We start from the raw sequence: 26,010 nt of genomic DNA on the forward strand, positions 1-26,010 counted from the left end.
TTTGAAGTTGGAAATCAGTTGAAGACATGAAATTAATCAAAAATATAACATAATTTTGATTCAAGTCTAAATTGGAAGCAGTAAGCTTGAATCTTAAGGAAATGCAAACATCATTAGAAAAATCCACACAAGACACCATAACCTATGAATAAGTGCTTTAGTAAAAATGACTTGCTGCTCGCTTATTTCAGCAGACAGTAACTAAAATGGCAAAGAAATTATTGCTGTCAATTCCACCATTCCTTCTACCCAATTTAATGCATTGAATGGAGTGCTGGGAGTGTTTTGAACCTCAAGCTTTCTCCAGCATTACTCTCAAATCTCCTCTCCTTTTTAAACTTGGGTGTACTGGACACTCTTACTCCTTCTAACCCAACATTCTTTAAGTGAGAAATGGTTCTCAAATTGGAAGACTGATAAAGAAGGTAAAAGTGCAACAGATTCAAGGTAACACTACAAGTTGGATCCAAAGTTGGCTTAGTGGATCAGAGGCAGAGGTTGGAGGTAGAAGGTAGAAGGAGGTTTGTGTGACTGGAGGTCAGAGTCTAGTAATATACCACAAGGATCAGTGTTAGGTCCCTTATGCAAATAAAAGAAAACATGCTGGTGAAGGTGGGGTGGAGTGGGATGGGATGGAGAGACATAAAGTTGCAAATGACAAAGACTGGCTTATTGTGAGACTTAAAGTTACAGACGAATATACACAGGTTGGACAGATCAGTGGCAGATGGAATTTAACCCTGATAAATATGAGGTGCTGAAATTCAGAAGATGCAGCAAGACAAGGGAGTACTCAATGAATGGCAGGACACTGCAATGCTCAGTGGAAGTGATACCTTCGGGTGCTTGTCCCTGAATGTGCCACGATAATTTGATAGGTTATTTAAGGCGGCATATAGGACATTTGCCTTTATCAGTTGCAGCACAGATGATTTGATTTGATTTGATTTCATTTCTTGTTGTCACTTGTACCTAGGTACAGTGAAAAGTTTTGTTTCACAAGCAGCACAGGCAGATCATAGCAAATAAGATCATACAGATCAAAGGGTGCTTAGACAGTGAGACATACAAGGTTACGGCTGCTCAGGAGGTGCACAAAGCAAGATAAACATTAGCAAGATCAACATTATTTGAAATAAGACAGGTTCATTCAGCAGTCTAATAACAGCAGTGAAGGTGGTGTTCTTGAACCTTTGTTGGTATGTGTCCAAGCTTCTGTACCTTATGCCTGATGGAAGAGAGATTACAAAGGTGGGAGGGGTTTTTTATGATGTTGGCAGTCTTTCCGCAGCAACAAGCAGTGGAGTCTGTGAATGGAAAGTTGATTTCTGAGATGGTCTGGGCAATGCACACAACTTTCTGTAGTTTCTTGCGGTCTTGGCCAGAGTAGTTACCATACCAATTCTTTCAAAGGTGCATCTATAAAAGTTGGTGAATTTGCTAAGCCACCTGAGGAACAGGAGGCATTGTTGTGCCTTCGACAGTTGCATCTGCGTGGGAGATCCAGGCCAGATTGTTGGTTATCGTCACTCCTAGGAAATTGAAGCTCTCCACCATCTCCACCTCAGCCATATTGATGTAGATGGGGGAGTGTCCTCCTCCCTTCTTCCTGAAGTCAATGATCAGCTCTTTTGTTTTGCTGACATTGAGAGATTGTTATCATTCACAAAATCAAGCACTCAAGGATTATCGTGGAGGAGGTGCTGTTGTCCATCTTCATTGATTAAAGTCGGACAGTCAGGAAGCTAAAAGGTCACAGATGTTAGTTTGGAGCTATACAGGACTTTGGTTAGACCACAGTTCTGGGAGTACTGTATGTAGTTCTGGTCACTGCACTATAAGAAGGGTGCGATTATACTGGAGGGTGCAATGGAGATTTGTGAGAATGTTGCCTGGGTTGGAGCAGTTTAGCTATGAAGACCATGAACGAACCAAGAATACTTTGCAGTGTTTTGGAATACAGAACAAAATAATAAAATTAGACAACTGGAAAGAAAGACAAAATTTTAAATGAATGAAACAGGCAATTATCAAAATAAACATTTAATCTCAAATAGGCACAATTTCATGCAGCAAGGCGACTTTTTAATTCATGGAATGTAGGCATCTCTGGCTGATCCAACATTTATAGGCCAACCCAGTTACGTTTGAGGTGATAGTGATGAGCTGTCCTCTTGAATCACTGCAGTCCATTTTTTTGTAGGTGCTTCTGCAATGCTATGAGAGAGTAAATTCAGGATGTTGACCACTGAAGGAATGGTGATGTATTTCCAAGTCAGGTTGGTGAACAGCTTGGAGGGGAACTTGCAAGTGGCAGTGTTCCTGTACGTCTACTACTCTTGCCTTTCTAAATGGTAGTGGTCATGGGTTTGGAATGTGCAATTTAAGCAAGAAAGTTACTGGTGGCTGATTAAGAAAGGGAAAACAATCTCAATATATTGTGAATCAGGATTTGGAGATGAAACCATTATTGAACAGAGGTAAATAGTTTTACTCATGTTAATAGAATGAAAAAGCTAATAATTGAGCGAAGACAGGTAATGGAACTTCAGCACTGATCCCAGGACTATTCTCGTGCTCACAGCAGTATGTGCTCAAAGTATCTCATTCACTGCAAGCCTATTCAAGGAAGTCTCCAGTCAACCAGAGTGCTGAACCAAACAGCCAATTGTGACATGAACAATCAGAGCTACAAAAAGCTATCCCACTGACAAATCCTTTAGGGAACCAGTGAGTCTCAGCTGAACAGCAACTCGAAGGGCGGGAGCTTGCACCAGGGGCCTGCCGGAAGTGGTGAGTCACTGATTTGTGCTTTTAAATTTGAAGTCAGAGCAGGGGTTTCTGGGAATGGAGGGACTTCTTATTTTTATTTCCGTCCTGCTATATAAGTCAGTGTTTTCTCAACCCGAGACCCTACCTTTGTCAGGCCTCCCACCCAACCACCTCCTCTAACCTTAGGATGGGGGACATATCAGGTAAGCTTCTCGGTTTTACTTTGCGACTAGGGGACTAGCAGGGGTGGCAGTGGCAGGGGGAGCAAATTTCCTCCTGCATGATCTTTGAGGTCAGGGACGCCAGTAGTGTCCCATCCACGTACATCTGCAGGAAGTGCACCTAAGTCTCACTCAACCAAGACTGTGTTAGGGAACTGGAGTGGGAGATGGATGAACTTCAGATCATTCGGGAGGCAGAGGCTGTGATAAATAGGAGTTACAGGGATGTAGTTATTCCTCGGCAAGAAGAAAGCCGGATGACTGTTCAAAAGGGGGATAAAAAAATTCAGTGGAGGGATCCCCTGTGGTCGTTCCTCTGAAAAACATGTACACCATTTTGGATACTATTAAGGGGACAACTTACCAGGGGCAAGCAGTGGGGCCCAGGTCTCTGGCACTCGGCCTGTCCCTGTTGCACAGGAGGGAAGGAGGGAAAGGAAGAGAGTGTTAGTCATTGGGGATTCAATAGTTAGAGGCTCAGATAGAAGGTTTGTAGGGAACAAACGAGACTCGCGGTTGGTGTGTTGCCTCCCAGGTGCCAGGATCCGTGATGTCCCGGATCGTATCTTTGGGGTCCTGAAGGGAAAGGGTGACCAGCCTCAAATCGTTGTCCATGTAAGTACCAACGGCATAGATCGAAAGACGGATAGGGATGTAAAGCAGGATTTCAGGGTGCTAGGATGGAAGCTGAGAGCTAGAACAAACGGAGCTGCTATCTTTGGTTTGTTACGCATGCCACGTGATAGCGAGGCAACGAATAGGGGCAGAGATCAGCTGAACACATGGCAGCAAGGATGGTTCAGGAGGGAGGGTTTCAGATACTTGGGTAACCGGGGCTCAACTGGGGAAGGTGGGACTTGTACAAACAGGTCGGTCTTCACTTGAACCAGTGGGGTACTAATATCCTGGGTGGGAAATTTGCTGGTGCTATTTGGGTGGGTTTAAATTAGCTCAGCAGGGGGATGGGAACAGAGGTGTAGCTGCAGTGTACAGGAGGATAAGAGTAGGAAAGACAGGGACAGGATTTCAGGGTCACGGAAATGTGCTGAAGTGATTTGACGCCAGAAGTATCTAAAATAAGGAAGGTGAACTTGCAGCATGGATAGGTACCTGGGACTTCGATGTTGTGGCTATTTCGGAGACATGGATAGAGTAGGGTGAGGAATAGATGTTGCAGGTTCCAGGGTTTAGATATTTCATGAAAATCAGGCGAGGCGTTAAAGAGGGGGAGGTGTGGCCTTGTTAGGATAACGGTGGCTGAGAGAACTTTTGATGAGGACTTGTCCACTGAGGTTAGAAACAGGAGAGGTCACACTTTTTGGAGTTTTTTTTATAGGCCTCCGCAAAGTCCAAGGAGGTGGAAGAGAGGATTAGCAACATTATTCTGGGTAGAAGCGAAAGGAACAGGGTGGTCATTATGGGGGACTTTAACTTCCCCAACATTGATTGAAAATGTTATAGCTCTAGTACGTCAGATGGATCAGTTTTTGTCCAATGTGTACAGGAGGGTTTCCTGACACAGTATGTTGAAGGGCAGACAAGAGGGGAGGCCACACTGGATCTGATGCTTGGAAATGATTTGCCAGGTGTTTGATTTAGTTGTAGGTGAGCACTTTGGAGAGAGTGACCATAATTCAGTTACGTCTAGTTTAGCGCTGGAAAAGGATAGGTACATACCACAGGTCAAGAGTTATCGATGTGGCAAGGGCAATTATAATGCGATTAGGCAAGAATTAGGATGCATAGAATGGGGTAGCAATATGCAGGGGATGCAGACAATCGAAATGTGGAGCTGATTTAAGGAACAGATATTGCGTGTCTTGATAGGTATGTCCCTGTCAGGCAGGGAGGAAGTGATAAGGTAAGGGAACCGTGGTTTTCCACAGAAATTGCATCTCCTGTTAAGAAGAAGGAGGAGGCTGATGTGTTGATGAGCTGAAAATGTGTTGCTGGAAAAGCGCAGCAGGTCAGGCAGCATCCAAGGAACAGGAAATTCGACGTTTCGGGCATAAGCCCTTCATCAGGAATGTGTTGATGAGGCAAAATGGGTCAGATAAGGCGATGGAGAGTTACAGATTAGCCAGGAAGGATTTAAAGAGAGAGTTAAGAAGAGCAAAGAGAGGACATGAGCAGTCTTTAGCAAATAGAATAAAGGAGAACGCTGAAGCTTTCTGTAGGTATGTGAGGAATAAAAGGATGATGAGGGTAGGAATAGGGCAGGTCAAAGACAAAAGTGGGAAGTTGAGTATGGACCCTGAAGAGATCGAAGAGGTGCTAAATGAACATTTCTCATCGATGTTCACTCAGGAAAAGGAGGGTATTGTAGAGCAGAAGAATGAGGTACGAGATATTAGTCTAGAAAGGATCAAAGTTAGTTACGCACAGGTGTTATCAATTCTAAAAGGAGCGAAAGTAAACAAGTCCCCTGGGCCGGATGGGATTTATCCGAGAATTCTCTGGGAAGCGAGGGAGGAGATAGCAGAGTCTTTGGCTTTGATATTTGAGTCATCATTGTCTCCAGGTTTAGTACCAGAGGACTGGAGGATTGCAAATGTTGTGCCCTTGTTCAAGAAGGGCAGCAGAGATGACCCGGGTAATTATATTCAGGTGAGCCTTACTTCTGTTATAGGAAAGGTTTTGGAAAGGATTATGAGAGATAAGATTTATAATCATCTAGCAAGCAACGATCTGATTTCAGATAGTCAACATGGTTTCGTCAAGGGCAGGTCATGTCTCACAAACCTCATTAAATTTTTTGAGACATGACCAAACATGTAGATGAGGGTAGGGCAGTTGACGTGGTATACATGGACTTCAGTAAAGCCTTTGATAAGGTTCCACATAGTAGGCTGATGGAGAAAATGCAGAGGCATGGAATTGAGGGTGATTTAGCAGTTTGGATTAGAAACTGGCTTTCTGGAAGAAGGTAGCAAGTGGTGGTTGATGGAAAATATTCAGCCTGGAGTCCAGTTACTAGTGGTGTGCCACAAGGATGTTTTGGGACCACTGCTGTTTGTCATTTTTATAAATGACTTAGACGCAGGCATAGGTCGATGGATTAGTACATTTGCAGACGACACTAAAGTTGATGGAGTAGTGGACAGTTTGGAAGAATGCTGCAGGGGGACTTGGATAAACTGCATCATTGGGCTGAGAGGTGGCAAATGGAGTTCAATGCAGGTGAATGTGAGGTGATGCGCTTTGGGAAGAATAACAGAATGGCAGAGTACTTGGTGAATGGAAAGATCCTTGGTAGTGTGGATGTGCAGAGGGATCTTGAAGTCCATCTGCATAGATCCCTGAAAGTTGTCACCCAGGTGGATAGTGCTGTGAAGATTGCATACAGTGTGTTAGGCTTCATTGGTAGAGGGATTGAGTTCCAGAGCCACAATATCATGCTCCAACTATACAAAACGCTGGTGCAGCCACACTTGGAATATTATGTACAGTTCTGGTCGCCCCACTAGAGAAAGGATGTGGAAGCATTGGAAAAGGTGCAGAGGAGATTTACCAGGTTGCTGCCTGGTCTGGAGGGAAGGTTTTACGAGGAAAGGCTGAGAGATTTGGGTCTGTTCTCATTGGAAAGAAGGCGGCTAATGGGAGATTTGATAGAGACATACAAGATGATCAGAGGATTAGATAGGGTAGACAGTGAATGTCTTTTTCCTAGGATGATGACGTCAGCTTGTACGAGAGGGCACAACTACAGCTTGAGGGGTGATAGATTTAAGACAGATGCCAGAGGCAAGTTCTTTACGCAGAGTGTGGTAAGGGCGTGGAATGCCCTACCTGCTAAGGTAGTCAACTCAGCCACATATGGGAGATTTAAGCAATCCTTGGATAAGCACATGGATGATTTTGGGATAGTGTAGGGGGACGAGCTGAGAATAGTTCACAGGTCGGTGCAACATCGAGGGCCGAAGAGCCTGTTCTGCGCTGTATTTTCTATGTTCTAACAGTCATCACTGTTGTCTCAGACTCACAAACCCTACTAATTAATTTGTGACCTATAGGTTGGTACCTCTAATTTGTAACCATTGCTGCAAAGCTTTTGTTGAAAGAGAAGGTTACGGTGAGGCAATCAATTCTGAATTGAATAAAAGTGAAGCATGAGAGAAGTAATTTAAGCTGAAAAAGGATGAAGTGCTGAGATTTGATTGGATGCATCTAAAAATCCTGAGAAATATGGTGAAATAAATAGCGATGAAACTAGAGTTCACAATTTCAAGGTTTTATTAAGCAAGCACCATAGCACTGGAAGTAATCAATTTAACACCCATTTTTAAAAAGGAAGACAGATCGCACCCAGTTAATTATAAGGTTGTTAGCATTTAAAGTAGAAACACTTTTGAATTCTTAATTAAAGATAAAAGTATTAAATATCTAACAATGTGTTAATAATCAAAAGCTACTTACAGATTTCAAAATAGAATATCACTTTATAAATATGATACTGCTCTTTAAAGGTGGTGACAGATATGGTGAATGGAGCAAGGCAGTGAATGTGGTCTGTATGACTAGAGGATATTTTGAAGAGGATTAAGTAAAAATTATAAGAGTAGTGAAATTATAAGAGTAGGGAAATTATAAGAGCAGGAAACTTGATTAAAAATTGGTCAATTGAGAAGAAACATTGTGCTAAAAGGCCAGTTTATTAAAATTGCAGCCAATGGATATTGGATATCTACAGGATTCTGTTCTGGTACTGATCCTGCTCATTGTGTACATATGTGATTTGTATTTAGGGCTAATGGGTGTAGTACCAAGTTTGCAAACAGTCACAAAAGCTAAAGTAAATAATGCAGAGGCCCAATGGACACAACAAAGGAAAGCTGATAAAATGGTGGAATGCACAAAATGTAGCAGGACAACTCCAAACACAGTCCTGTCAACCCTTCAAAGTCCTCCTCCTTCTGGAGCCAAGTACCAAAATTGGGAGAGCTCACAGGTTGGTCAAACAAATGCCTGGCTATCATTTTCACGGAATTGAACCTTACAAGCAAGGTCTCAGACACCACAATCATGATCCCTGCAAATGTCTTGTCCCACCTGCAGGATAGATGTGGGAAGTAGTACGTGGGAAGGAAGATGATGTCCTGAAAATCCTCAAATTGAGTCTGGACCCCATGAAACATCACATAATAAGATCAAAACAAAAGGTAAAGAAATCTCCTTCTAATTACTATATACTGCCACTTTGAGCTGTTACTGTTGCATATGTAACACCAGTTGGAAGAAGAATTGAAGGTGGCAAGTGCACAGAATACACTCTCGGTGGACAACTTTAAATGTTCATCACAGAGTGGCTCAGCAGTACCACCACAGACTGAGCTGGGTGAGTCCAAATGGATGTAGCTGCTAGTCTGGGTCTGCAGCAAATGGTCAGGCATCCATTAAGGGAAAACATACCCATCTTCAACTGCCACAGATGTATCTGACAATTATTGCATTGGTAGGAGTGACTACTGCACCATCCTTGTGGAGACTAAGCCCCATCATCACATTTAGGATAGCCTCAATTGTGTTGTGTGGCACTACTACCCTGCAAAATGGGATAAACTTCAAACAGATCTAACAGATCATAACTGGGCATCAATGAAGTGATCTGGGCCAGCAGCAACTGTCCTCCCAAGATAATCTGGAGCCTCATGGCCAGCAGAATGCAACTCCACCATTACCATTAAGCCATGAGATCAATACTGATTTAGTGGAGAATGCAGAAAACAAAAAATAAAGAAAAGAATACAGCCCAGTAACAGGCCCTTTCGGCCCTCCAAGCCTGAGCCGATCCAAATCCACTGCCTAAATCTAACCCCCAATTCCTAAGCATCTGTATCCCTCTGCTCCCCATCTCCTCATACATCTATCCAGACGCATCTTAAATGAATCTATCGTGCCTGCCTCTACCATCTCTGCTGGAAACGCGTTCCAGGCACCTACCACCCTCTGTGTAAAATACTTGCCACATATATATCCCTTAAACCTTTCATCTCTCACCTTGAAAGCTTGACCTCTCGTTATTGAATCCTTCACCCTGGGAAAAAGCTCATCTCTATGCACCCTGTCTATACCCTTCATGATTTTGTAGACCTCAATCAGGTGCCCCCCCCATCTCCTTTTTTCTAATGAAAACAATCCTAACCTACTCAACCTCTTTATAGCTAGCACCTTCCATACCAGGCAACATCCTCGTAAACCTTCTCTGCACCCTCTCCAAAGCGTCCACATCCTTTTGGTAATGCAGTGACCAGAACTGTACACAGTATTCTAAATGCGGCTGAACAAATGTCTTGTACAATTTAACATGACCGTCCAGGTCTTATACTCAATACCCCGTCCGATGAATTCAAGCTTACCATATGCCTTCTTGACCACTCTATCCACCTGTGCAGCAACCTTCAGGGTACAATGGACTTGAACCCCCAAATCTCTCTGCTCGTCAACTTTTCCCAAGGCTCCATTTACTGTATAATTTGCTCTAGAATTAGACTTCACAAAATGCATCACCTCACATTTGCCTGGATTGAACTCCAACTGCCACTCCTCTGTCCAGTTCTCCAGTCTATCTATATTCTCCTATATTCTTTGACAGTCCCCTATGCTTTCTGCTACTCCACCAATCTTAGTGTCATCTGCAAACTCGCTGATCATACAAACAATGTCCTCTTCCAGATCATTTATGTATATCACAAACAACAGTGGCCTCAGCACTGAGCCCTGTGGTACACCACTGGTCACCATTCTCCATTTCAAAAAACTCCCTTCAACTACTACTCTCTGTCTGCTGTTACTCAACCAGTTCTTTATCCACCTAACTAGAACACGCTGCACACCATGTGACTTCACTTTCTCCATTAGTTTACCACGGGGAACCTTATCAAATACCTTACTAAAGTTCATGCATATGACATCTACAGCCCTTCCTTCATCTATCAACTTGGTCACTTCCTCAAAGAGCTCTATTAAGTTGGTAAGGCACAATCTCCCCTGCACAAAACCATGTTGCCTATCACTGATAATCCCATTCTTTTCCAAATATAAATACATTTTATCCCTCAGTACTTTCTCCAGAAATGTTCCCACCACTGATGTCAGGCTCACTGGTCTGTAGTTACCCAGAATATCTACTACCCTTCTTGTACAGGAGGACAACACGAGCAACTCTCCAGTCCTCTGGCACCTCACCTATGTTTAAGGATGCTACAAAGATATCGGTCAGGGCCACAGCTATTTCCTCTCTCGTCTCCCTCAGCAACCTGTCCAATCCTGGGGATTTGTCCACCTTAACAACCTCTAGCCTAGCCAACACATCTTCCCTACTTATGTCAACATGATCCAGTCTAATCTCAACATTCATCATGTCCCTCTCCTGATGCAAAGTAATCATTCAGAATCTCACCCATTCTCTCAGGTTCAACACACAGCCTTCCTTCCTTATTCTTTAGTGGACCAATCCTTTCTCTAGTTACCTGCTTGCTTCTTATATAAAAATAAAAGGCTTTGGGATTCTCCTTAATCCTGTTCACTAAAGGATACTAAGAGCAGCACTCCGTTTACAAGGCATGAACCTGAAGCTACAATGTGTCACATCAGTCATGAATGGTGAACACCTACACACATCAATGTGGGATACAGCTCCACAAATATCCCCATTCCCATTGATGGGGGAGCACAGCACATCACTGCAAAATAGAAGACTGAAGTTTTTTTTTAATAAGCTTCAGGCAGAAGTGTGGAATGGGTGATCCTTCTTAGCCTCCTTTGGAGATCCCCAGCTTCAAGGATGCCAGTCCACAACCAGTTAATGCAATGCACACAATATCAAGGAAAAGCTGAAGGTACTGGAACATGCAAAAGGCTATTGATTCTGACAACATCCCAGCAAACATACTGAAGACTTGCAGGGTTCACTATACCCCAAAATAAGCTGTTCCAGTCCAGATACATCTACCCAGCAATGTGGAAATTTGCCTAGGAATGTCCTGTACACAAAAAGTAGGAGAAATCTAATCTGGTCAACTACCATCCAATCCATCAACTCTTCATCATCAATTAAGTGATGAAGGGGTCATCATGCAAGAGTTGCTTAGCAATGATCAGAACACTGCTGCTGAGTAGGGTTCTGTCAGGACCACTCAATACCTGACTTCATTTGTCTTGTTTGAAATATGGACAAGAGAGTTGAATTCTAGAGGTGAGTGGTTTCTCTTGGCATCAAAGCCACAGATGACTGAGTGTAACATCAAGGAGCCTATCAAAACTGGAGTCAATGGGAATCAGAAAGAAAATTTCACTGATTGGAGTCATACCTAGCACAAACAAAGATCATTGTAGTTGCATCAGAAGCAGTCCATGTTCAAATGCAACAAGATCTGGACAATATCCAGGCTAGGGCTGACATTGGCCAAGTAACAGTCATACCACATAAATGCCAGACTATGACCATTACCAATAAAAGACAATCTAACCACCACCCCATGACATTCAATGGCGTAACCATCACTGAATACCTCATTATCAACATTCTGGGAATACTTTTGACCAGACACTCAACTGGGCTAGGAATACTGCAACAAGTAAACTCACTTTCTGACTCCCCAAAGCCTGCCAGGATTGTGATGGATTACTCCCCACTTGCCTGGATGAATGCAGCTACAACAACATTCAAGAAATTTCAGGAAAAAGCAGCTCATTTGAGTGACATTACATCCACAAGCATCCACTCCCTCACCATTAATGCTCATTAGCAGCTGTATGTGATCTTCAAGATGCACTGCAGAAATTCCCCAAAGATCCTCAGACAGCACCTTTCAAACACACAACCACTTCCACCTAGAAGAACAAAAGCAGCAGATACACGGGAACACCAACACCTTCAAGTTCCCCTCCAAGCCACTCACCATTCTAACTTGGAAATATAATCGCCGTTCTTTCAGTGTTGCTAAGCCAAAATCCTAGAATTCCCTCCCAAATAGCACTGTGGGTCAACCCACAGCATGTGGACTGCAGTGGTTCAAGAAGACAGCTCACCACATCCTTCACAAGGGCACGTAGGTCAGGCAATTAATGTTGGCCAGCCAGCAACACCCCCATCACACAAATTATTTTTTTTAGTTCTAAAAGGTCAGATATCGTAGCTCCAAGACATCTCTGCAGGAGTTCCTCAGTATAGTTGAAAGTGTGTTGCTGGTTAAAGCACAGCAAGTCAGGCAGCATCCAAGGAACAGGAAATTCGACATTTCGGGCCAGAGCCCTTCATCAGCTCTGGCCCGAAACGTCGAATTTCCTGTTCCTTGGATGCTGCCTGACCTGCTGTGCTTTAACCAGCAACACATTTTCAGCTGTGATCTCCAGCATCTGCAGACCTCACTTTTTACTCGAAGATTCCTCAGTATAGTGTCCTAGCCCAAAATCTTCAACTACTTTCTTAAAAATCTTTTCTCCATCATAAAGCTCAGAATGGGGGTGTTTGATTATTACACAACATTCAGCATTATGCAGCAAGACCTGGACAAAATTCAGATTTGTGCTGACAGATGGCAAGTAACATTTGTATCACACAATGCAATGGCCATTTGCAACAAGAGATAACCTATGACAATATGGCATTACCATTGCGGAGTTTGCCACTATCGATACCTTGAGGGCTACCATTGATTAGAAAGTGAAATGGACTAATCATATATGCTGTGACTACAAGAGCAAATCAAAGGCTCAGGATCCTGGAACTCACTTCCTGTCTCACCAAAGCCTGTCCACCATCTATAGGGCACAAGTCTAGCGTCTGATGGAAAACTCTTCACTCGTCTGAATGATTGCAACTCAAACAACATAAGGAGGAAGTCAAGTTCTTTGGCATCATGAGAGGCAGAGGGACAAGGTCAGTGGACTAGCAATTCAGAATCACAAGCCTATATTCTGGGGACATGGCTTTGAATTCCACCAAGACAGAAGAATAATTATTCTAGATTCAATAAAAATGTCGATGATGGCCCCATAAGAATTGCAGATTGGTGTAAAAAACCCATCTGGTTCACTTGTTTCCTCTAGGGAAGGAAATAGGTTGTCCTTTCATACATGCTACCACAACAATGTGGTTGCCCTTTGCTCGATTAGAGATGTGCCTGGAACATACCCACATCCAATTTAAAGACACCCATATTCACTCCTCCACCACTAATACAAAGTAACAGCAAGATGCATTGCAGAGATTTATTAGAGATAAATCTTTCCACAGCATCTTCCAAACCCTCAACCACTACCATCTACAGAAATTAGGTCAACAGACACATGGGAACACACTACAATCTGCATATTCTGCTCCACAACACTCACTATTCTGACTTAAGAGCATATCACTCTTCCTTCAATGTCAGTGGATCAAAATCCTGAAACTCTCTCCCTAACAGCTCTGAAGCTATACCTATACCACATGGACCCTGTTACCAATACAGGAAAACATTACCAAGCAAATTCATAATATTTTCTATTTTGTGAAAGTAAATAAATAAGACATTCATTTGGAACTCTACATAACATGACATTAAAATTGGACAGAAAATAGGCTGCAATGAAGAAATCAAGAATTTACAATTGAATACGAATAAATTTAGTGAATGGGCCAAATTTTGGCAGATGGTGTTTAATGTGGACAAATCTGAGGTCATCAAGTTTGGTCAGAAGAATAGAAAGGCAACTTATTATCTAAATGGAATGAAAATTCACAGTGCTTTGGTGCAGCATGATCTGGATATCCTTGTACACGAACCACAGAAAATTAACATGCAGGTATAGCAGATAAATGGAATGGCAAATGGAATCTTGGCATTTATTATTAAAGGAATAAAGCATAAAATAAGGAAGTGCTGCAGCAACTGTTAAGGTATTAGTGAGACCACACTGAGTATTACGTACAGTTTTGGTTCCCCTACTTGAACAGGTATTTAGTTGCACTGCAGGCAGTTCATAGATATGTTTGGAGTCAATGCAGCAAACTAAGGGGTTCATCTTATGAAAACAGATTGAAGTTTAGCGAAATAAGAGATCTAATTGAGGTATATAATATATTAGATGGATTAACGAAGTAGACACAGAACAGATTGCTCCCCTTGTGGAGCAATCTAGAAGAGCACATCATTACTTTAGGATAAGGGGTAGCAGATTTAAAACAGACATGAGGAGGAATGGTTTCTCTTAAAGAGTCACGATTTAGCGGACATCACTATTCCAGAGTTCTGTGGATGCCAGAACAGAGTAATGTTAAGCAGGAGACACAAATTTTTAATTAGTAATAGGTTGAGGTGTTAAAGAGAGCAGGCAGGAAAGTAGAATTGAAATGGAGAGGAGTTCAGCCATGATTGCAGTGAATGGCAGAGCAGGCTTGTGGGACTGAATTTTCTACTCTTGCACCCAGTTCTTAAGTTCTTATATATAATATCACTATGAATGTTATAGGTGTGGTACAAAGTACATCAGTAAACCTCAGAAGTAATGATATCAACAAAATCATAGGGATGATGGGACTGAACAAATCAAATTTGAGTCAGAAAATAAGAGTTGTGGGTGCAGCTCAAAATCTGCAAGGGGTGTGCAGTATTTCTTTGCTTGTTAATTGTGTGACACAACTAACATGATTTAACCACACAAGTCTTAAAGGCTGTAATTTACAGTATAAATATGATAATTAGGTGTTTCTAAAGTTCAATACTAATCTTGCAGTCAAATGATTATACTCCAAAAATGAACAACTATACTCACTCACCTGGATAACTACATTATATAAAAGTGTCAAAGTTCACATTCAATGGGCATTTGCTATTCCAGAATTACAATGCTGTCAAACTTTGACTTAGCATTTCACTCTCCATTTTATTACTTAACCTATTCAAATACCAGACTGAAAATGTAAAAATTGAAAACTGCCAAGTCAATTTTCTTTCCAGATGGCATGCACTATTTTTGCTACTTCATTATTTCCAGAGAAATACGCTACAAAAGATAGTAAATGTTGGCTAACATCACGCTCCTGACCTTTACATCCAAACAAATTTTAAGGCACCTAAAACTCTCCTTTTACCAATATAGATAGTGAACAGTAACTGAGTTAAGAAGTCTAAACTTTGTTCTGCCACTCAGCCAAAACCTTTGTCATACTTGATCCACAGATGCAACAAACTTCCTGAAATACACATATATTGTACATGTACATACATAGAAATAAGTGGGTAAATGAATTTCCATAGAACTTAAATAATATTACACACTTGGGTAGGAGTAATCGACATTACAAAAGTGTTCACTTCATGCACAAACTTCATGATTCAAGCAGCAAAACTTTCACAGATTTAAGCTAATCTTTCAATAACTCAAGCAAACCATGATTCAAAACAATGATGAGTGCAAATAATTTCAAGCATCCGAAGCTTGCAGTGCTCAAGAAAACAGCTGTCATCAGCAAAACACCCTCAAGACTCAACCAAACTGCTCAGAAGACCACAAAGATCCATTGTTTAGTATCTTGGGCATACCTTGACTGGGGCTGTTTACTAACGGTCATCATGACTGACTTTAGCATTAGAGTGCGAGTGGGATTGGGGAAAGGGGGAGAAAACAGTTTTTTCTTAACTTATCCTTCCTGATTTTAGACTTTAACAATGCCCCTCCATCCCAACCTCAAAAAGGTTCAGAAATGAAAGCAAAATGTTGCAGATGCTGGGAATCTCAAATAAAAATAAAGTGTGAAGAAATTCAGGTCTGGTGGCATCACAGTAAGAGATGTTTCAAACCCAATGACCCTTCTTCAGGGTCTCCATTCGCAAGAAATTTCATTGGACTCAAAAAAAAAACTTCTCTTCAGACTTGTTGAATTTCTCCAACATTTTCTGATTTAATCTCAAGAACGCTCCTTACCATCCTAATGTAACATTTTTCCCACTCCCACAATCATTTATCAGTCGATAGAGAATTGATGCTGTAACAAAATCAAATTTGTGCCATAAGCCAACTTCCAATGAAAAACAGGCTGCCACAATCAACTCATTTCAGTACGATACAACAGAAATTGCTGACAAGCCACAAGATTCGGCCACCGTGACAATTAATCATGTGTACAGGTACATGTATATTGACTAAGCAAACAGTTCCTGCCATTTCTTGAGAAGCTTTACTGGCTTTCATTTTCAAAACTTGGGCATTCTGACATGAATTTCAGAAAGAAAAACACAACTTGCAGATTTTTGTCCGGTTGTGTGTCACTTTGAATTCAGAGTGGTCTGTGAGAAAGTGGACTTGTACAAGGAAGCAGATCCAGACCACCCTACTCTCCATAGAGAACAAGATTACATTTTCTGTCCTCACTGCTGGCTGTACATTAAATTATCGACTCTTATGCGCTGGAAATCTATGCTCCACGCCCTTGTGCCTCTCCAGCACATTGATTAAAAGACTAACTTTAAAACCACAATTTTGAACAAGCCTCTGAAACAATGTTGCTAAAATTCTTTTGATTTTGTTCCAATATCCATGGCTCACAGGAACACTTCTCTGAAGCACCTTAGAGCATTTATTTGTCTTAAAAGGTGATTTTTAAAAATTCAATTAAGAGCTGTTGGTGTTGGCATTGTTGCCTATCCCTAATTGCTCAGAGAGCAGTTCTGTGTCAACCATATTGCTGTGGGTTTGGAATCACATGTACATCAGACCAGGTAAAGAGCAGATTTTATTTTCTAAATGACAAGTGAACCAGGTGTGTTTTTACGACAATCAACAATAGTTATATGGTCGCAGTCAGACTACCTTTTCAATCCAGAGCTTTTAAAATTCAAATTCACCATCTGCCATGGTGGGATTCAAAACATGTCACGACAATATTAGGGGCTCTGAATTATAAATGTAGAAACATTACCATAACACGACCATCTCCCTCTAGAAATGTGAATGTAAACTTTTGCAATTGTACAACTTTGAAAGCGTAGTTGTTGGGATGCAATTTTTACAATTAGAAATCTGTATAAATTAAATGTGACTGCTATATTAAGAATAGGTTCATCACATGGCCATGGAACACTTTAATGAGTTATAATTTTAGCAAAACTACCCGAGTGTACATCTGCAGAGTTAAAAATACAGAAGGAGATACTTGTGGACATACTCTCAATAATCTTACTCTACATGTGTAGGATGCACAAACAAATTTCATAAGTAGCCTACTACCAGCAGAAGCATTTGCTATTGATTTTATATTCAACAAGATCCAAGCAGACTGTTCTTGATATACAAATGTATCCAGTATTAATATAAAACATTTAATGTTGCATTTACAGGGTGACTGCCGTATCCACGGAGTCTGTTTTCATGGTTTCAGTTACCCACGGTTTACCGCAGCCTGAAAATATTACATGGAACATTCCAAAACTAGGGACTGGGGGCTGCTGGGGAGGTAAATTTGCCATTGAAATGAACTGGTGCGCAACTGTCTGGTTTCAGGCTTCCGTGGTAGATCTAGGAACACATTCCCCCATGGGTATGGGGGTGGGAGGGAAAGAACTACTGTACATTAGTAATATCCAGTTACAAAGGTTTCCATTTGAGTTGGGTACCAGAGAATTACGATTGTCTTTATGCCATTTGACAATCAGTACAATGGAGGGCAATGCATGTAGTGTACTAAAATCAAAACAATCAACTGGAACAGGGTCATTAAATTTTATTCAACTACTATCATTGTGCCTCTCTTAACTGTTTCAGTATAAAGTACTTCAAACAAACTTAAACTCTTGCAGCTTTATTTACAAATTATTGTAGACTCAAATAGCCTGCACAGGTTGAATTTCAGATCATAATATATGCAACTCCATTTTAGGAAAACAAACAAATAGAGTAAACAAAGAACTGAGGATGCTGAAGATGTAAAACAAAAACAGAAAGTGGGAGGAACTCAGCAGGACAGCTAGCATATGTGAAGGGAAAGCAGAGTTAACATTTCAAAACCAGTGATTCTTCTTCAGAACATTAATAATTAGTCTCATTACATAGAGACTACTCCTAAATACAATAAATACAACCCCACTCCTAAGTACAATAAAAATACACCAGCAATTGACTATATCAAAATTAAATGTACATTTGTTTCAAACACTGTAGTTACAAGATAGAAGTAGTATTTGGATCAGCTTAAGTTTATAAAGGTGACGGGGGGGAAATAGTAGCACTTGGAAATTAAAGAACACAACTATAATGGTTCTAGCAGTAGAAAAGCAAAACATGGCAACATTATGGTAGGAGAAGAATATACCTTTGATGAAAAGGTCATTAGGACAGATTATTCAGAAGACACATACTAGTCAGCTGTTGATAAAAAGCATGAGGTTTTCAAGCAACTTACAAGACAATTTGAGACCCAGAATTTACACATAATAAAAAAAATCAAAAATTTGCTTCAAAACGTGAAGACAATTTCTAAGTTGGAAAATGGACCAATACTAAATCAGAAAACAGATTTTTAAAAGCTCATACCTATATTTACGCTTATTTGTAAAAAACATGTTAAATCCGAAAATTTCAAATGCAGCTGGCGGCATTATTCAGAACATAAATTTCATCCCGAGATTCAGATTTTAATAACATTACTACAATTAACATCTCTACTTTGTTATATTATTGTTCACTACACTCTTTCTCAGAGGCAGGGATTTTTACCCAGTGTCCTAGCCATTCCATATTCTTTAATCAACCTCTAATAAACAACAAACGGACAACTAGCAATTCTCAAATTGCTAAGTTTGGGGTCTTACTGCCCACAGCTGGCCGCTGTATTTCCAGTATTACAGAAGTAACATCACTTCAAACATACTTTTTTGGTGTAAAAAATTTTAGGGACATCCCAAAATTGCAAAGACTCTACATAAATGCAAACTCCCTCTTCCTGTTCTTTGAATTTCCTCTCATCTAAACAATTTGATACAGAAATCTTTACCTACTCTTTTTCAAAGATTATCTTGAGACTTTTACTCTACCTGCAAATGAAGTTCAGTGTCTCATTTGAAAGGTAGACGTTGCATGGTATGACACTGGAAAGTCAGTTTGGATTATCTACTCAAGTCTTTTGCGTGGGACTTAAGAGCATCCTTCTGACTCAGTGGTGAAAGTGCTGAGCCACAACTAACACGGGACTGCTTGAGATTTTTTTAAGATGCCACAGCTACATGCAAACACAAATGCTTACATTAAGTTTTAAGTTGTTCAGATCATTGGCAATTTTCACCACATTAATTATAAACAATGATCCTTCTATCACTGAAACTGATTGGTGTCTGAAACTGTACAAGTCAATGGTTTTTATGGAACAGATACAATACATGGTAATTCCAGCTATAGTATTCCATCACACAAAACCACATTAACAATTATTAAATAATTTAAAATTTGCCTCATGGTCTATTACATTATTTCTAAGCCACTATTGAAGAACTTATTTTCATCATTGATCTCAAGGAGAATGGCTGTCAAAGTGCTATAATTGCCCTTAATAATCCTGACCTGGAAGGCAGTTAACAGTCTGTGACCTCACTGCTGGAAAGTCATGTGTACTGATACAGAATTTCTAATATCAACATCCTCTGCAGTGGAAGGAAACAAGTGGACCACAAAATAGTAAATGTTGCAACAATACTGCAAGGTAATGCTTTCAACATGGTGCAGGAGAAACGTGGTCAAGTCACAAGCTTATTGCACTTTAACTTTGCCCAATAAGCTGGCAATTTCAGAAAAATTATCAGACAAAGCAACCAAGTCACAGCAAAACGCTTAGCCAAGCATGGAAAGAGGCAGGAGAGGGAAATAAGGCGGAAAGGGTTCCACTGGGGAAAAGGCCAACACTGCTTTACAAGCTCTCATGTCTGCAGGATTAATGGATGTACAGTAGTTAATTACCATCCTCTCTGTAATGATGCATCTTACCCAAATTTCCTTGTATTATATGCTTTGCACAACTGACTTGAAGAATTGGCATTTCTGGCAAAGATATAGAAATTTGAAACTTGTGCTAAATTTGTTTCATGAATCTTTCAGAGCTAAATCAATAGTAATAATATTAAAAACAAACAAAATAATAAAACAATTATCCAAGCAAATAAAAATGTTGCAATAAGTTAACTTCTCCTGCAAGTCCAGTACAATGCTAACATTGCCGTGATTCTGACATTTTGTTTGGGAGTCAGCAAACAAAGAGTGGTCAGTTTTTATTTGTTCTTGAAAGTGTGAATGACACTAGCAAAAGCAGAAATTACTATCCATTCCAAATTACTCTGAAGATATCAATAATCACCGTATGGGACTGAAATAACACATGAGTCAGACTAAAATGCCATATATATGGCCCTTTTCCTTCCATGAAGTTGGTTGTTAGATGACAATTGACAGTTTTGCAGTGTTTCTTTTCTGATGTCACCTGACAAACTACTGAATTTATTGAATTCTATTTCAAGTTCCACACTTTAACATGCTAAAGGTTAGCAGAAGATGGCTTGGAGATAGCAAGTGTTATTCCTAGATTTTAAAAATGGGAGATAGCTTCTTTTGACTTATTCTATACATAAAGAAACATGACATTTACCATAAAAAGGATAATGAAAATTCACCCAAGGATGTAATAGAAAAATGCCTAGAAACCAAAAATAGAAAAATGTCTACTTAGCACAGATACCAAAGCGAAACACAGTTAAACTTTATTTCTTTCTGAAAGTAACAGAAACAGTAGATAAGAGGAATACAATCCTTGTAAAATATATGGGCTGCCTGATCTCCAGAATCAAGATTATAGAAAGGTGCAAAGGTGATACAAAAGAATATTAGAAGAGAGACTATGACAACCAAGAAAGATTGAACAGTCTGGGATTCTGTTGTCTAGAAATGAATAAACCAAAGAATTACCTAAAACAGATTATTTAAAAATCACAGGGTTCACTAGGGTAGTTGTAGAAAACACAATTAAGGCTGTTAGGGCTCTCACAAGATAGCGACTAATAAATCTATTAAAGAATTCAAGAAAACTTATTTACTCAGGAGAAAGTAGTTGCTATTAAAACGGATATTCAACTAAAGCTAAAACCCTCTTCCACTAGCTCCAAAAGCACCCACTTAGTCTTTGGCTGATTGAGCGAGAGAGAATGTCAAGACCAGGATCTCAAATTAGAGACTAAGGTCAGGCTTGACCAGGATCTCAAATTAGAGACTAAGGTCAGGCTTGACTCAGCCAGAAAGGATTCACTCAATTTTGTACAATTCAGAGTGCTACATCTCACTGGCATAGCATGCTGAAAATCATGACATGCTATTCCAGGAGTAATTTCAAATGTTAAGGTATTTATAACAGGATGTAAAATTCCCCAATTTACTTGTCTTGCAGAAAGCATACTACTTAACAAGAATTACTACTTATTACAAACAGATATCACCAGCTACAGATTAACAATTCTAGAACATAAACACAGAACTGTATAGGAACAGGCGGTTTGACTCATGAATTATCAACATACAACAGCACTAGTCAATCCTTTAACCCCGCATGTAAAACTACCCAACACTAGCATAAGAGGTACAGTTAGTAGGTTTGCAGATGACACCAAACTTGGAGGTGTAGTGGACAGCAAAGAGTGGTTACCTCAGATTACAACAGGATCTTGACCAAATGGGCCAATGGGCTGAGAAGTGGCAGATGGAGTTTAATTCAGATAAATGCGAGGTGCTGCTTTTAGGAAAGCAAATCTTAGCAGGACTTAGACACTTAATGGTAAGGTCTTAGGAAGTGTTGCTGAACAAAAAGATCTTGGAGTGCAGCTTCATAGCTCCTTGAAAGAGGAGTCACAGGTAGATAGGGTAGTGAAGAAAGCGTTTGGTATGCTTTCCTTTATTGGTCAGAGTATGGAGTACAGGAGTTGGGAGGTCATGTTGCAGCTGTACAGGACATTGGTTAGGCCACTGTTGGAATATTGTGTGCAACAGAAAGATGTTGTGAAACTTGAAAAGGTTCAGACAATATTTACAAGGATGTTGCCAGGGTTGGAGGATTTGAGCTACAGGGAGAGGCTGAACAGGCTGGGGCTGTTTTCCCTGGAGCATCAGAGACTGAGGGGTGACCTTATAGAGGTTTACAAAATTATGAGGGGCATGGATAGGGTAAATAGGCAAAGTCTTTTCCCTGGAGTGGGGGGAGTCCAGAACTAGACGACATAGGTTTAGGGTGAGAGGGGAAAAATATAAAAGAGACCTACGGGGCAACTTTTTCACACATAGGGTGGTACGTGTATGGAATGAGCTGCCAGAGGAAGTGGTGGAGGCTGGTACAATTGCAACATTTAAAAGGCATTTGGATGGGTATATGAATAGGAAGGGTTTGGAGGGATATGGGCCGGGTGCTGGCAGGTGGGACTCGATTGGGTTGGAATATCTGATCGGCATGGATGGGTTGGACAAAGGGCCTGTTTCCACGCTGTACATCTCTAAAACACACGTACGGATAAAACAAACTATGGGTGTCATAGGTGGAGTGGAAATAACTGGGAAGGCAGTCCAATGGCTCCTATTCATAAGGCTCTCTGAGATGATCCTTTTGCCTTGTCAGGACTTGCCACTCCTCAATCTTGCTTTGCCAGGTACTTTATTTCCTTGCAGGAAACACAGGAAATGGTTCACACTTATAACATCACTGTCAGGAGGCACAGCTCACAGCAACAGATGAGGGGAAATAAACTGGCTTACTTCAGGATTCCAGCATATACTTACTGCAAAGAGAAGCACAGCTCCTTTCTTTTTTTAAGAGGTCAGATTGCTTCTGCCCAAACATTTGCACCCACAAGCCACTTAGCTGGCTGAGAGTCAACAAGACGGTCTTTGTCACTGACAAGTGCTAACCATTGTCCAAACCAATCAGCCTCTTGTTACTGGCTAAATCTCCATTCATACTCTCCTTGGCTCCAGCTCCAAACAGCAGTTCAATAGTACTATGATGACTGATATAACTTGACTTTAATAGATCAAAACATTGGAAAAGTACCACCAGGAGTATCTTCATAAGATCCTCCATATTTGGTGGAAAGAAAACTGGCCCAATAGCAGCGTCCTCCTTCAAAATACCATGCTCACCATCAGGGTGCAAATCACTACTTGACACCAGACTCCTAACGCAACTACTTTATTTGGAATTCAGTTGCAACAGAAGATTGCAAGGAAGACAGAGGAAGCACCTTAGGAAGACTCAAAATATCCATGACTAAGTTTAATAACCCCATCAATTTGTGGGATTCCCTGGCCTCTGACCAGCAAAAGGCACATTCAGATAGGCACAGAACATTTCATAAGACTTTGTCAAGAACATGTAGAGGCAATGTCAAAAATATTAAAGTAGTACACAAATTTTCAAACACTTCACCTACTGAACCCTTCAAACAGCATCACTTAGAGGGAAGGCAAAGGCACAGTGGTAATGTTACTGAACTAGTAGTTCAGAACATCAGGCTAATATTCTGGAGTTGTGGGGTGAACTTTCATCATTTTCCATGTGGGATATTAAATCAATTTTAAAAAAGTTAGCCTAATTACAATCATGTAACCAGTGTCAATTATCATCAAAATCCATCTGGTTCACTTATGTCCTTTAGGAAGTTTAAAAGTAGACAAAAATCCCTGGGTCCAAATGAGTTGTATCCCAGGATGCTGTGGGAGATGCAGGAAGAAAATATTAAACTCCTCTCTGACTACAGGGGAAATGCCAGGGCATAGGAACACAGCAAATAATGTTGCACATTTGGGAAAAGTGGTAAAGATAAATGAGAGAATTATACACTTGTAAGTCTCGCATCAGTGTTACGGAAACTACGGGAGAAAATTCTGAAGGGGGAACTAATCTCCATTTACAGAAGCAAGGTTTGGTCAGGGATAACACAGCTTTGTCAGAGAGAGATCAAGTGTAGATGAGGAGAGTGCAGTTGATTTAGCTTATATGGATTTCAACAAATCATTCGATGGGGTCCCATATGGAAAACTCATTTTTAAAAAAGCCAATAGGATCCAAAACTGGTTAAATGGTAGGAGACTACAGGTGGTGATAGGTGTTTGTGTGACTGGAGGCAAAAGTCCAGTGGTACATCACAGATATTGCTTGTGATATATGTATAAATAATGTAAATGAGAATGTGGGACGGATGATAAGTAAAATAACTGATCACAACATTTTGTCTGACAATATTACTATTAAGAACCTTAGAATGCTCAACTGTACCAAATGTAAGTTGAAGATGAATTATGCAATTTAAGAGGAAGGATAAGCTGATATAGGATCAATCTAAAGACTAACAGCAACTGCTCAAAGAGCAAAAGCTTGTTGATGTTGATTTTCAATTGGCTTGAGCAAGCATACACCGTTCAGTTGACCTGAATGTTTGTTGTAAATTCCTTGCAACTATCGTGGAATGTGAACTACAATCTCTATGTTTGCGAGATTGTACGATAACGACAAAGCTCCTTATATTGTATCAAGAAAATATTTCCCATCCTTCAGGCATTCTCATTTCCAAACTAGAGAACTTGTGATGGCTTCGTTTGGAATCTGCTTTTGCTTATCAATGCTCTGTCTAAACAATAAACATGTGGACCGATATCTGACCAAATATCAACTCCAACCACGTCAATACAAAAAAAAGCTAAGCACTTAAGGAAGTCTGATTCCTGTAGACATAAATTATACAGAATTAAATGTTCTAAACCAATAGGCTCCTTTTCAATCAAAAATATAAACAGCTACCCCTATAGACCCTCCAGCCCTAGAAATAATCTCTAAATTCAAGATTATTAACGGATCCATTCATACTTTCTGCTGTTTAGGAATATTCCCTTTATAGTCCTCCTTAACGGTTTGCATTTTAAAAAAAGAAAAGCAGGTATCTTAGGACACGCCAGTTGAACATTGCAGCCCTTCATTGCAAACGTAAGATACAGAAATCAAGGCGTGCTAACCCACGAAACCAATTTACGCTTTTTTCCCGAAAACAAAATCTTTTGTCCGCGATGGAGCAGAGTGCTGAGCGCGATTGATATCCGAAGAGACTCGACGCGACGGACCATATATATATATATATATATAATTCCCCTCTCTTTTAAATGCGGGTACATCGGAGGCGTCGACATTTAGAAAATTTCCATTTACCTATTCCATAGGCTTTGGAAAAGATCCACGCCAGATTGGCGGCTATCTTGGCCCTGGATGAATCGTAGAGCTCCAGAGGAACAATCTCAGCGCAGTCGGACTCAGACAGCTCCAGCATCTTTCTGCTGCTGCTGCTGCCATCTCCAGATGCACCGCAGCCACTGAAATCCACATCCACCATCTCCAGCGTGTGCTTAATCGAGCCGAATTTTCCGCGAAAATAAATAAATATCCACCGGTGATTTTTTTTTTCCCCTCCGACAAGAAGAGTGTTTTTATTTCTCTTTCACTCCCCTCCCCTCCCCTCCCCCGGGGTCAGTCGAGGCTGTCCAGAAGCCGCATTAATCGAGCTCGGCGGCCGCCTCCCTCAGGCGCGGCCTACCTCCCGACGCTCCAAAAATGAATGGGACTTCGCCGAACACAATGAAATGGCCGGCTTCACTCGGGAAACCATCGAATCAAGTCGGTCATTTCCAAGAGGCGGTTGTCATGATGGCTCAGCCCCGATGCTCTCCCGAAGCTGGCTGTAGGCGGCCTTTGGCGTGCTACCTGCTGCTGCTCCTCCTCCTCCCTGCAACCGACCCCCTCCTCCCCGCCCCCAACGTTCGCCTCCGGGCCGTTAGAAACGCCCCGCCCCCTCTACTCTGCGCACGCGTCAATCGTCCGTCTCGGTTCCACCCCAATCCGCATGCGCGTCCCCGGCGTTGCTGCCGGCGCTCGCGTCGGACGACCGGTGGGGTTCCTACGCATGCGTCGACGGTACCCGTCTTCCCTCTTACTGCGCATGTGTTGTTCGGGCTCTGGATGGATTGGGCCGCA

The 26,010-nt window shown here is 41.1% G+C and overlaps 1 protein-coding gene across 2 annotated transcripts in view; it reads right to left on the reverse strand.

The window, feature by feature from the left end:
• camsap1b (calmodulin regulated spectrin-associated protein 1b) overlaps nucleotides 1-25,756 on the reverse strand; it is a 113,247-nt gene extending 87,491 nt beyond the window's left edge. For both annotated transcript variants that reach the window (XM_060841537.1, XM_060841536.1), the window contains exon 1: nucleotides 25,192-25,756. In XM_060841537.1, the coding sequence (XP_060697520.1) occupies nucleotides 25,192-25,372 (181 nt within the window). In that variant the 5' untranslated portion in view covers nucleotides 25,373-25,756. The remainder of the gene's footprint in view (nucleotides 1-25,191) is intronic.
• Between the last annotated feature and the right edge of the window lie 254 nt (nucleotides 25,757-26,010).

Source organism: Hemiscyllium ocellatum, chromosome 21 (genome assembly GCF_020745735.1).
Source record: "Hemiscyllium ocellatum isolate sHemOce1 chromosome 21, sHemOce1.pat.X.cur, whole genome shotgun sequence".
Lineage (NCBI taxonomy): Eukaryota > Metazoa > Chordata > Chondrichthyes > Orectolobiformes > Hemiscylliidae > Hemiscyllium > Hemiscyllium ocellatum.